The sequence below is a fragment of the Haliaeetus albicilla genome, chromosome 8 (genome assembly GCF_947461875.1).
Source record: "Haliaeetus albicilla chromosome 8, bHalAlb1.1, whole genome shotgun sequence".
Lineage (NCBI taxonomy): Eukaryota > Metazoa > Chordata > Aves > Accipitriformes > Accipitridae > Haliaeetus > Haliaeetus albicilla.
Window position 1 is genome coordinate 6,385,764 of NC_091490.1, and position 12,406 is coordinate 6,398,169.

The 12,406-nt window shown below is 48.7% G+C and overlaps 1 protein-coding gene across 9 annotated transcripts in view; it reads left to right on the forward strand.

Moving 5' to 3' along the window:
• The first annotated feature begins 6,795 nt into the window (after positions 1 to 6,795).
• Positions 6,796 to 12,406, forward strand: part of GLIS1 (GLIS family zinc finger 1) — a 208,247-nt gene continuing 202,636 nt past the window's right edge. The window contains exons 1-2 of one of the 9 annotated variants that reach the window (XM_069788702.1): positions 6,796 to 6,996; positions 7,682 to 8,071. In XM_069788702.1, the coding sequence (XP_069644803.1) occupies positions 7,720 to 8,071 (352 nt within the window). In that variant the 5' untranslated portion in view covers positions 6,796 to 6,996; positions 7,682 to 7,719. Of the gene's footprint in view, positions 6,997 to 7,681; positions 8,072 to 12,406 lie in introns of those variants that run through there. The other 8 variants (XM_069788701.1, XM_069788698.1, XM_069788697.1 and 5 more) reach the window with 8 other exon arrangements.

The following is a 12,406-nucleotide window of genomic DNA, read 5'->3' on the forward strand; positions in this document are numbered from 1 at the left end:
AGTACCTTGTCTCCCTCCCCTGCCCAAAACGCACAAAAAAATACAGGCTTTGCCTTTTGCTTCTTGAATAACTCAACTTTTAAATCTGACTACTAAAACAATAATGCTGGGGTGGGCTGTTGTATTTAACTGCATCTTTTCTGGAAAGGTATGGTGAGAGCCCTGGAGCGAATTTTGAAGGAATTGGGAGCAGGAACATACAGCCTTCTGCGAGTCAAAGATTGTTATAAGTTATGTGTAAGCATCATTAGCCACTCTTGCTCAGCAAGCTCCAGTTGTGGGCTTACTAATGTTAGATGTTTCAGATCAAGAGACAGGCTGGGTGACTACCTTCAGGACAAGCTTTGAGGACCAGGTAGATGGGGCACCAGCTTTGTAAGCCGCTCGGTTCCCTGTCTGTTTACCAGCAGAGGTCACTGCTCAAAGCAGGTTTGGGGAAGCGCCCGGCTGCTGACCTTGTTGTCAGTGGTGGTACAAAGTTTTGGGTTGAGCACAGGGCTGCAGCTCAAAGTTAGATACTGAGGGGGCTGTTGCCTTTGCAGACCCTGGCAGTTGGGTCTGGGGAAGGCTTTATCAGCAACCACAAAGAGTGTTGGTAGGAAGAGAAAGCTCTGTCTCCTAGTTAGTGCAAGTTGAAAGCTGCCAGGGAGAAGTGGATTTGACCTTGCCTTTATCACAGAGATCCTGTGCAGCACTTCAGCTCTTCACAGGTAGCTACTCTGCAAGTCTGCCAGTTCCTGCATGCTCGGTTTGGGACACCAAGGGTCGAGTTTAACTGATGGAACTGGAAATGTGCTCTGCCATGTACAATGATGGGAAATGCTAAATAACCTGGAGCGAGGGGTGGGGGAAGCAGTCAGTCTTTGTCACAAGTTAAGCACTCAAACTAAAGCTTTTAGCTTCTGGGCGTCTGTTGTAAAATGGGGCTTAGTCTAACCCCACCCTACCTCACCTCCAACGATGATAACAAAATATTTGTTTGCAAATCTGTAGGCTGCTGCAGTGATGGACACCAAAGAAATGCCCTGGAGTAAATTAATAATTCTGCACAGGGCTTGGCTGATGTGCAGTAAATATATTCAATGTGTGGTCCACACACTATGCCAATAAGGAGAAAACAGAAGCGCGACTAGCTGCTCGTTCAGCAATCACTATCTTCAGTGCATTGAATATATGGATCCCTAGGCAAAATAACTGTGGGGCCATGTTATAACGCCAGTACTATAACTCATTTATAGTAGGTGTGAATCAAGGTTGTACCAGCATTTCTAGTCCTGGCGTGTCCCGATGCTGAGGATTGGCTTTTATAAGCTGAACATTCTTAAGTTGTACTGTCCTGGGTTTTTTGTTTGTTTATTTATGACTTACGTTTATTTTACTACCTGTGTTGTGTATGCATGGTGTGAGAGATGAATCTGTTACGGACAGATGCAGAGAAATAATACAGATGAATGTTTGAGGAAGCTAACTGCAGGTGTAAACAACCACGTCCTCAATGGAGGCTGGTGGAACCCCTCTTTAGAGGTTTTTTTGCTCAAAGTCCTCTAGAATGATCTGCCAATTAACTGGGGAAGCAGGAGGGAGGGAGAGATCTGTAGTGTTACAGTGGCTTTTGGAGATGCTGGTCATTTCTTGCAGCCTCTGCAAGACAAAGGTGGATTTAGGATTACTGTATGATTTTTCCCCAAATATGCTAGCTATTGAAAAAGAGATTGTTTTTAAAAGATAAGTCACAGTGATCTGAGGAATTTCTTTTTTCTAACTACAAGACCTATAAACAAATCTGTAAGTTATGAGGCAATAGTTGAGTACATCGTAAGATAATGTGTGGTCAGTTTGACCCTGCTGTCTTAATTTGGGAGGTCATTTTAAAACCACTGTAAAGAAGTGCTTTGTGCTGCCTTAAAGGGAAATGGGCAATCTCTAAGAAATGGGCATACTTACAGAGACAATCCCTTTGGCTTAGTTTTTGTTTGGTTGTTTCTTTTTTACTATCTGTGGTGCAGTAAATTAAAACAAAAACAAGTCTGGACTTGGCATGCCTTTGTAAATAAACTGCTGTGTGTGAATCGACAGCTCGTTTGCAACCAGGTTATTTACAACGAAGTTTGTTATTGCTCCCAACAGAGAGCTTGTTTTGCCCTATATTAACAGAATGCTTATGGTAACACCTCCCACCTCTGTCTGTACTGCTGCAGATACACAAAGGCCTCACAACTTAAGCTGTGTCCTTTTGAAATTTAATTTTGTTGCCTGCTGGAGTAGAAGCAGGGATTTCAGTACGTGAGCTAGAGATCAATACTTCAACTCCGCTTGTTTGCTCTGCGCAGCTCGCCTTACCTGTATCCGTTCTGCTTCATTCCTCTCCTCCCACAGAAGGACTGCCTGGGGAACTGGAGTTTTCAGCTTCTATGAGTTTCTCGAAGATCCGGTTTGTGATCAGCCATAATGCTGAGGCCAGTTACAACTGTCCGTTCCTGACAAAGGTAAAGAGCACGCTTTGAAGACTGGATTTGGTGAACTGGGGTCTCCTTCACGTAATGTCCTTTCCACCTTCCTGTTTCCTTCACCTTTTACAGATGATCCCTCATTGTCCTCATGTGTATTGAGCTCCCAGGCAGCAGCATCCTGCACCAGGACAGCTGTGCCTCTGCTTGTGCAGCTGTGACCACAGGGTCTCATGCTGTCCGGAGCAAAGAGGCTGCATGTCTGCAAAAGCATCTGTAGACCCTGAGAAAACCACTCTTGTGGCAATGTCGTGATCTTGGCTGGTACCAGCAGGGAAAAACTGAAGTATCAAACTTGTTTAAGCTTTGTTTTTCTCCTCATTGCTCTGTCTAAGCTTTGAGTTGCGCCTGGTGTGATATGGCCTTGTGTGTGCTCAGGGCGCAGTTATGCTAGCTGTGCTGTGGTGGTGCAGAACTGCCTAGCTTCTGTGGCTAACGCGGTCCAGGAGCTGGTTTTGGTGTCACAGCCTTGTCCTACCACCACCAATGCCCAGAACCACAAGGGCAGGGAACTTGTTGGTGTTTCAGCGCCGTCTGGCTGCAAGGACACCAATCGGCACAACTAGCACCATTGCACCAGCAATTGTCTATGTCCTGGCTTTTTCTTAGTTGCTGTGAGGTACAATTTCACCCCGGCCTGAGCTAGGCTTAGACTACTATCTGTTTTCTCTTTCTTTGGTCACCAACTAGGAGTGAATGGGCAGATGGGCAAGTCTCTGATTACTTATCACCTGCGTCCTACCCACATGACCTAGTGAGAGGTTATTCAGGCAAGCAGTTGCATTCCTCTGGATGTTTTTTTTATCCCGAATTGCAACCTTACCTCTCATACCTGACTCAAAATGAAGCAACCCCCAGGGACTAGCTTCAGGGACTGAAGATGGCCTATCTGCCTCAACTGGAAGGTCTGCTTTGGTGATGGTGACTTCGTTAACAGAGGGAAGAGGCAACTGGGCTAGCTGTGGGTCATGCTATGGGTCATGACCACAGCCCTCAGCAACCAGGAATGTTGACCAAGAAGGCTAATATGGAGAAATCTCCCCCCCCATTCTACTAAAGGGAGAGTACTGCTGTCATGGGGAGAGAGGCCAACCAGTGACTGGTTTTCACAAGGACACAAGGAGGGGAGACACCCATCTAGCTCATGGATGTAGTGACAACATTGGGTGAATCAGTATTTGCCGTACAGCTTGTGCATACAGCAAAGTCATGGTGACCCAGGGCATAAAACAGTCTTAGCAGCCACGCTTGCATTTGCTTGGCCTTTGTTCCAGAACCAAAACATATGAAGCGTCTTCTGATTCAGCAGGGAGAGAAAGGGAACTGCTTAACTCTTTCATTAGTAGAGTGATTCAAGGCGCACTTGTTCCTCCCAGCACTTGTTCCTCCCACGTCTGGGGACTTGCTGGAGGAACTAAGACGTTGTTTTGGAACAGCTCTGGGTGTCAAGTCTCTATCAGGCACAGCTAGGTCTGGAGGGGGATGTCCATCCACCGCCTGCTCCTCTTGCTCAGGCCCAGGGATGGGCATCCCCAGCTGGATGGTCTCAGCAAAGACAGGGCAGCTGCCAAATGCCTCGCTCGAAACTGAGGAAACAGTGATGTGAGAGAAGGTTTGAGTCCATGGGGGCCTCATTTCCTATTAAAGGAATGTGGGTACCTGCAGCTTGAGCTATGCAGTCTACATCGCTGCGAGATGATCTGCCACGGAAAAATTTACCTCGCTGTGAAGGGCCTTAACCCTATGTACTGTTGAAGCTTGGAGCTGTGATGTGCTTCAGTCCGAAGCCTTCCTGGATTACTTTTTTCCCACTCAGAGGGTGCCCAGAGCATGGAGGAGGCTCTGTGCCCCCTCCTGCCTCCGCAGCAGCCCAGCCCTGGGCTATTGGTAAGCGAGTGGCGGCACCTGCCGGTATTTTGCAGAATATTCTGGATAATGGTGAGAAAAAGCAATAGAATTAAACAGCGGTTCAGAGCAGGACATGCGTGGCCTGAGGTAGGGAATGCAGAATGATGTGGGTTAACGAGGTCAGAGCAGCCGAGGTGCTGAAGCTGCCCTTTTCCCTGCTTGCTGTGAAGATCCCGAACCATGAAAGAAAATCCCTCTAGGAAGTTACACAGTATATACAAAACTGCCTGTTTTCTAGGAAAGCCCCTCTAGTTTAGATATTCAGGCAGTGTGTATCAATATAGCTGTAATAATTTGCACAAGATGAGCCCATGTTCAGGAACCACCTAAACACTATTTTTTTCCTGTGCTGGAAGCAGTGGATTACCGTGGTTACACTGCATTCTGAGATAATATTTCCCTCAGTAAATTTTACTGCCTCTTTAGGTCAGTGGGGTTTAGACCGTTATCACCATGTATATGTGTCTTAAATAATTACTGTTTCTGGTAGCACTGCCAGGTGCCTTTAGCATTTCCAAATCGAAGAGAAAGAGTGGCTCGGTCCTGAGGGCCCCACAGATGGATGGGACCGGGGAATGGACATAGGTTAGCAGAGCATTGAGAGGCGTTGTGTGGCTGTAGAGAACAGCCACGTAGAGGGATAATGTACGCTGAAAATTTTTACTTTGATTTTAGAAATCCCCAGGATATCACTACTAAAATTCAGTGTTTGTGCCAGCTAGTTGATATTTAGGTTTTGTTTCCTACAGAGGTAAGGTGGGAATTTCTCCCTCTTTGTAGCATCTTGCTCCCACTAACATATTCTGAGGACGTTTACCAGTTTTCAGCCTCATTTGACAGAGAGCTATTAACTTCTGACAGTTTAAGATGTGGCTTTACAGAAGAAAAAGACCCTATTACTGCCCTTGTTGAGGGGAAAGGCTGGCAAGCTCCTTTGGTAGACCTCAGGGCATCCACGCTGGGCAGGAAGGTGGAAAGGCACTGCAAACGAGACTTCTTTAGTACTGCTTCTCCCAGAACTTCTTGTTCCATCTCAAGATCTCGTGTCTTTTATGGAGAGTCATATCCCTCCCATCCAATCCACAACATTCATAGCATTTGCCAGGAAAAAGTCATGCCCTCCTGTCTTGACCGTTCCTTCACTCTGCAGGGTGGCATATGTTATTAAGGGGTTGGATAAAACTGTGAGTGAGGCACTCTGTGCAGCATCTGTGCTGCAAGAAGATGAAGATCTCTGTTGTCTAGCTGCGGAATGCTCCTCAGGAGGGGGGTAGCACGACGCCAGTTCAGTAGCTGTCCCTCCTCCTCGTGCTAGATCTCCCAAACCTCTCCTTTAGGTTCGATGGGAACAGGCATAATTTCCAACCTGATGTCTACGTCTGATTTACACCCGTGTAAATCAGGGGTGACTCTGAGTCACTCCTATCTTTGAGCTGTCCTGGTGTGTTACAGACCTGCTGTGCTGCACCTGTGCCGACAGCAGCATGCAGTGCAGCAGGGTGCAGACATCCCGAGCCAGCAGAGTGGGCTGGTAAAGCTCACTGGTGCAAAGCTGCACATCGTAGCTCAGCCTGCATTCGCCTGGAACCAGGCCCAAGCTAATAAACCCAGCTAGATTGCTTCCAGACCCGAGCTGGCCCAGGAGGAGCCAGCGCAAATGTCACTGCTCTGTGCTGCTTGCTCTGAGCTAGCTTAATTGTGTCTACTGGAGTGGGCCAGCTCCAGGCACCTGTAGGACAGGGCAGGAACGATGCATGGCCACCGCATAGACAGAAGTGCCGAATGCACCTGAAACGGCATCATCGAGGCGATGTCTTGGCGAGGTTGTACCCGCCTCTGACGCGTCTCCAGCTTCCTGGGCCCAGGCCCTTGGCAAGGTTTTTGCTCTCTCCCGCTGCTCCTCCGTGACATGCTGCAGTCGCTGTGGCTTTTGCACAGAAGTTGTTTATAGGGCGCTGCCGGCTGTTCGGTGGCTGGGTGGTTTGCGGGTGTCCCACGGCTCGCACCTGTTGTGTGGCTGGCGCGGAGGCAGCCGGATGCCTGAGCGGGTGGCCTGGGGACGGGCACCGGGGACCCTCGAGGCCTGCAGGCAGAGGGGAGGAAAAAACATGGACCACTCGGGAGGCAAGTGGGCAAGCGCAGGGACCTCTCACCGCCGGGGGGGGGCACCGGAAAGGTGCGGGCCCTCTCACGGAGCCCGGGAGGTGCTGACCCTCTCCCGACGCCCGCGGCAAAGAGCGGGGTCCCCGGCTCCCTGTACCTCCTCCGGCGGGGCCAAACGGTGAGAGGCGGCCGGGCCGGGCCCGCGGGCGGCCCCCGCTCCCCGCCGCGCTCGCTGTCAAAGCCCCGAGGGGCGGCCCCGGCGGCACAGCCCTCCCCCTGCCCGCCCCGACTGGCCCGAGCGAAGGGCTGGCCCCGCCGCCGCGCCAGGGTAATGGCCCGGGCCGCCTTCACTCTGGCAGCCGGCCCTGCGGCGGGGGAGCGGGGCTGAGCCCATGAGCCCGGCGCGGCGGCGGCAGGACGGGGCGCGGGGGCGGCGGGAGCCGGCGGGCAGCGCGTCCCCCCGGGCGGCCCCTCCCAGGTAGGAGCGCGGGGGGCGCGGCTGTCACCGCCGCGCTGAGGCGCTGCCCGCGCCCGGGCGGGCTCTCCCTCCTTCCCTCCTTCCCTCCTTCCCTCCCTCACGCACGTCTCGGCGCGTCGCCGGGGCCGGTGACCCAGGGGCCGCGGTGCGCCCGGCCTGAACGCCCGGCGTTGGCAAACGCTCCCCGCGGCGTTGCGTGCCCTGCCGCCGCGTCCGCCGTTGCCTGGGTGGCCGCTGTTTGGATGCCTCAGCTGAGAGGCACCGGCCTCGACACAACCCCGGCCGTGTGCCGGGCTCCCCTCCCCTCCCCTCCCCTCCCCTCCCTTCCCGGCCGGTCTCGCCTTCCCGGGAGCGGTCACGAAAAGCCCGGTGTTGCCTAGAGAGGGAGTAAAGCGGACGCGCGGCGCCAGCCACCCCGTCCCCGTCGTCCCCCCCCCGGCCGGTGTGCGTGAGAGAGCGAGCGGGGCTGTGGGCAGCCTCCCGCCACCCGGGCGGCGGTTAACGGCCGTTGGCGGCGCGCGCGGCGGGGGCTGAGGCGGCGGCCGGCGCGGGGCTGAGGAGGAGGAGGCGGCGGGGGCTGAGGCGGCGGCCGGCGCGGGGCTGAGGAGGAGGAGGCGGCGGGGGCTGAGGCGGCGGCGGCCGGCGCTGACACCCCCCCCCTCCCTCCGTGTGCCGCTCGGTGCAGGAGAGCGGCGAGGGCCCCGGCAGCAGGCGGACGCGGACATGCACTGTGAGCCCGCGGGGGGTCAGAAAGCTAGCGCCGGGCCGGCCCGCTTCGAGGTGACCGATCAATGCCAGGGAGAGCCTCGGAAGGAAGTGCCGCGGGTGACTCGTCCCAGCGCTGGTAAAGCTCTCTTGAATCCTCAGATGTCCTTTAAAATAACTGTCAGCAACGGCAGCGACCACACGGAGCCTCAGCAGAGCCCCCCTGAAATGTCAGCGCCTCTGCTAGATTTCATCCCCAAAAGACCCAGCATATTCGAGAGGATCCCAATTCTGCCGAGGGCGCAGGAGCTGCGATGCGCTAGAGGCTCTAAAGATTATTTCCAGCAGCAGAAACATCAAAGCGTGAAGGGTGAGTTTAAAAATGCATGAACTGAACACTGCCACCACCACCAAAAAAATACTCGCCAACCAAACAAAAATGCGTATCGAGCTTTCCCCCCCCCCCCCTCCTTTTTGGTCTTCAGGGTGTTTTCTGACTTGTTTATTTAACTGCAAGCTTTAAAACTTTTTTTTTTTCCACGCACATTGGAGGCGCAGGATAAACCAGACTGTTTTTTGCCGATGGGAAGCAGAGTGCTTCTCAATTTTCTTTAAGAAATCCGGAGACCAGCATCTTCGTTAGTTCTCCTGAGCGGCTGCTGCTCTGTTTGGTCGCTTCTCAGAGGTGGTTGTTTTGAGGATGGTGCTGAACACTGGGTTAGTATGTCCTGCGCCTGAGCGTGCGTGTGGGGTGTTTGTTTGTGAGTATGCCTGACTGACAATAAATGCCTAGTTCTTATTCAGCAGTTTCACCACGGTTGCTTGGATTTATAGTTTGTATTTCAAGGAGGTGTTACAAACGCTGGATTCAGGCAGTGAATCCTCACGCTTGGGATTCCTGGTGCCTGAAAGGCATGCCGTAAGGTCAAATTCTGCTAGTTAACAAATGCCCGATTTTCATCTACCCATTGTTAAAGAACTGGCACTGAGGTTAGGAATTGCCCTCTAAAATCTGTTAAGTTACCCTTGTGAGTTAGAACTTGTTAACTGAGCTGGAATTTGTTAATCAAAATTTAGTTTTAAAATAATCCTTCTAAGGTATCACTAGATGGGATCAGAGGGAATTCAAGCATTCCTTTATGCTACAAATCCACTTGCAGAGACATATGTGCACCTAAGGTTATTAGTATTAAAGCAATGTTTTCTGTAACATTAAGAAGGTAATTCTCTTTTTCTCTTCAGTCCTTTCCCCTTCTCTATTTTAGAGATACACATGCTGTTAGCTTGTTAGTGTAAGACAGTTTGCACTAGAGTTTTTTCAGTGCATCCCTTTGAGTCCATTCTTTTGAAAAATAAAAGTAGACTGCATGCCCTTGGACTAGTAACATTTTCTTTTGTGAGCTTGTTACCTAGGGTGATGGCACCTTTCATTGCCCTGAAGTTATGTTAATGAACACCTCAATCTGTGCTAGGTCTGTCCTGCAAACTGTAGGATGTGTTTGTTCATCACCAGTGAATTCAGACAGAGTGGAGTAGCAGGTTATAAATTACCTTTTTTATTTTTCTGTTTGTTAATGCTGCAGTTCTCTTCTCCTGATTTTAAAAAAAAAAAAAAAAAGGTTGTTAATGTTTGGCAAGAATGCAATGAAGGTCTGTTACACAGAACCAGGTTTGGAGGGGGGAGAAGGAGGATTCACGAAGTATGAAGGTACAGCTAGCTCTAGTACTGCTGTGCTGCTGTGACTGGTGCCTGTAGAAGGGACTCATGAGATCTTCAAGTCCCTTGTTGGTCCCATGAGCGAGGTTGGTGCCACTTGATTAGGGTTTGTACCAGCTTAAAATCCTGCCCGTGCATTGTCCTATCCAAGCAGACTGTTGAAGCACTTTCATTTTTTAAATTTCTTTTTTCTTTTTCCCTTTGAAGTGCTTAGTCCTCTTTTCATGCATGTTCCTCTTGTGGCTACTGCAGAGGGCAGGGGTGTAGGGAGAGAAAGAAGAAAAGTGTAATTTCCATTCACTTGGGTCTTTTATAGTAGACGTACATGGGCATGGGAGAAGGTTGCTAATTCATCTTTCTTGACTGATCAATTTCTTCTTTTCACCACTGGGAAAAAAAGTTGTGTTTTAAGTTTTGTTGCTGTTTTTTGTTTAACGTATTTTCTGTCCAGGGTGTTACCGTGTGGTTGCTTCAGCATATGGGTGACCTGAGTCATGGGAGTAAGTAGGAGGTATCCATGGGCAGGACAGGGTTCATTTACTGAGCGTGGTGATTTGATGGATAATGTTGGATTTTTTTCCAAGGACGGCAGCACTGGGTTTTTTGGGGTGGTTTTTTTGTGTTTTTGGTTTTTTTGTTTTTTTTTCCTTGTGAAGTTATTTTCAGGAGAAGTTAGGGAAAGTAAAATTTGGGCTAGAGTCTGATTTAAAATGTGTGGGCTGTGCTGCTGCTTCTGACCTGTATGGTGTCAGCAACTGCCTTAATGTCCACATGGGCATTTTGGACTTACCCCACTGAATACTGTGAGTTGCCAGCCCTGCTCAGCACCCTCTGCTTCTGAGTCAGTTCCACAGAAGTAACAGAAGTCACTCAATTGCTCACTGTGATCTAACTGTAAAATCAGAGCTCTGTGTATCTAAAGTGGGCTATGCTGCAGATGGGAGAGCCACTGATCTTTCAAGGAACTGGGTAAACCATCTCCCAACAACCCTGGTTCTCTCAGGAAGATAAAGAAAAGCACCGGGGATGGCTGTATGTGGATGTGATATAATAAGATATAGCTAAGAAGTGAGAATGAGGGAAATATTCAGATTTACCCAGTAAAAGGTTTTGGGAAGGAAACTGATGACAGCTTGATTTCAGATCATCGTGCTGTGTGTCTCCTGCTCGCCAGCCCCAGAGTACCATGTACCCAGTAATTCCCTCTGCAGTCTGGGTTGGATTACAGATGTGCCTCCTGGTTTTGGTTTATCCACAGTTGAAAGCTGCAAGTAGAGAGGGTAAAAGACCCTCTTTAACAAGAGCAAAATCAATTTTTATAGTTGCCTGTAAAAAATATTTTTTTTTCTAAACATGCCTTTACTTTTGGGGGGGAATTTTTTCAAAAAAGAATGAATCAGAATGATGCACTACCCTACTAATAAAAAGGGCAGCTTTAAAATAATCACAAGGGGGGGAAAAAGCATCTTGCTGTTGTAGTGTCTCTGTGGTGTTACTCTACTGCTTCACAGTGTTTAAGTTACGATCCTGCAAAATGCTTCTGTGCCTGAGGAAGTCTTTTTACATGAACAGGCAAACAAAAACTTGAGGGTGGTAGTGAGGATTACTTCTGGGAGTCAGATCATTTGGGTCTAAGCTTTGCAGGATGGAGCTGTTGGTTGTTCACCAAAAATATCAGTATTTTGGAATTGTGCTTCATGTTTTGTTCTGTTTGGGAGCTGTTTAAAATAAAACACCCAGTTTTCACCCAGCCTCCCCCTTCTGGTATGATTGGCTGTGATACACACCAAACTTTTCTTGATCATTGATTTCCCTGTGTGTTACAAGGCAGAGTATTTGCACCCAGACAGTGCTTCTTGGAGGAATTTGTGGTCTGCTCAGCTTAGAATAACTGTACCATAAGGTATGAAGTCTATTTTACAGTATTTTCCTGGGATTCTGTGTTTTGGTTCTGTTTCGTTGAATTTCATGCTATGGTATTACCATTTTGAAAGTAACACAGGGCAAAATAATTATTGTCGACAGGAAAGAAAGTTTTGGGAAAGAAAGCTTTAGTGGTGACAAAAGAGTAATCTATAATGATGTCAGATATCTCAGTTTTTTAATGACATTGATTGCAGTTGTTACCAGGAAACACTTCTCCTTTTCATTCTTTTCCAGTTTCATTCGGTGTACCTAATTCATGACTCAGTAGAAATGACGAGATTTATCCTGTTAGTTGTGCCACTGGGCAATCATCCAAATGGCCCAGACCTTTGCAGTAACCACTTCAGATATTAACTTACAGTGGGCAAAACAATAAGCTGTTCGGTTGCAGTAGTTGGATGTTTCCTCGTTGAGAGTATTTTTTATTCAGACAAGGAGAAAGTGGGTTGGTTTTTTTGGTGGTTGGGGTTTTTTTTGTGGTTTTTTTTTTTTTTTTTTTTTAGCTGTAGCTGCTTTTGGCAAACATACAGCCAATGTATTGAAATGTATTAATTTTCTTCTGCTTTTGAGAAGGAGGGTTAAATCTTGCCACTTCAACCCCTTGTGACTATTCCCTTGGTTAGCAGGGTAGTCCTTGCATAAGTAACAGCTTATACTGCAGGGATCTTAAGCAAAAGCATATGTTTTGGTTATATGACGTATTAGGTGTATCAACTGGTCTTGGGCCTGATTCTGTCATTTTCTTTCATACACCTTGTCTGTGTGCACCTGAATTATCCCACTGGACCAAATGGGACTGCCTAGAGCTGATAAATATTATATAGGCTAATAAGGAGATAGGGATTGGGCTCACTGGTATGGTGATCTCTAAACTCTCTTAATTTTATGTAAAGCTGTAGTAATAAATTTTTCTTCTTTTCACTGTAGTTCTCTTGCTTGCTGCATTTGAACTCTCTGCTACAAAAAGGAATTTAAAGGTTTATTTGAACTGAACTTGCAGTTACAGAACTTATTTTTATTTCATGGTCTGGGTTGGGTTTTTTCCCTAACTTTTTTTTTTTT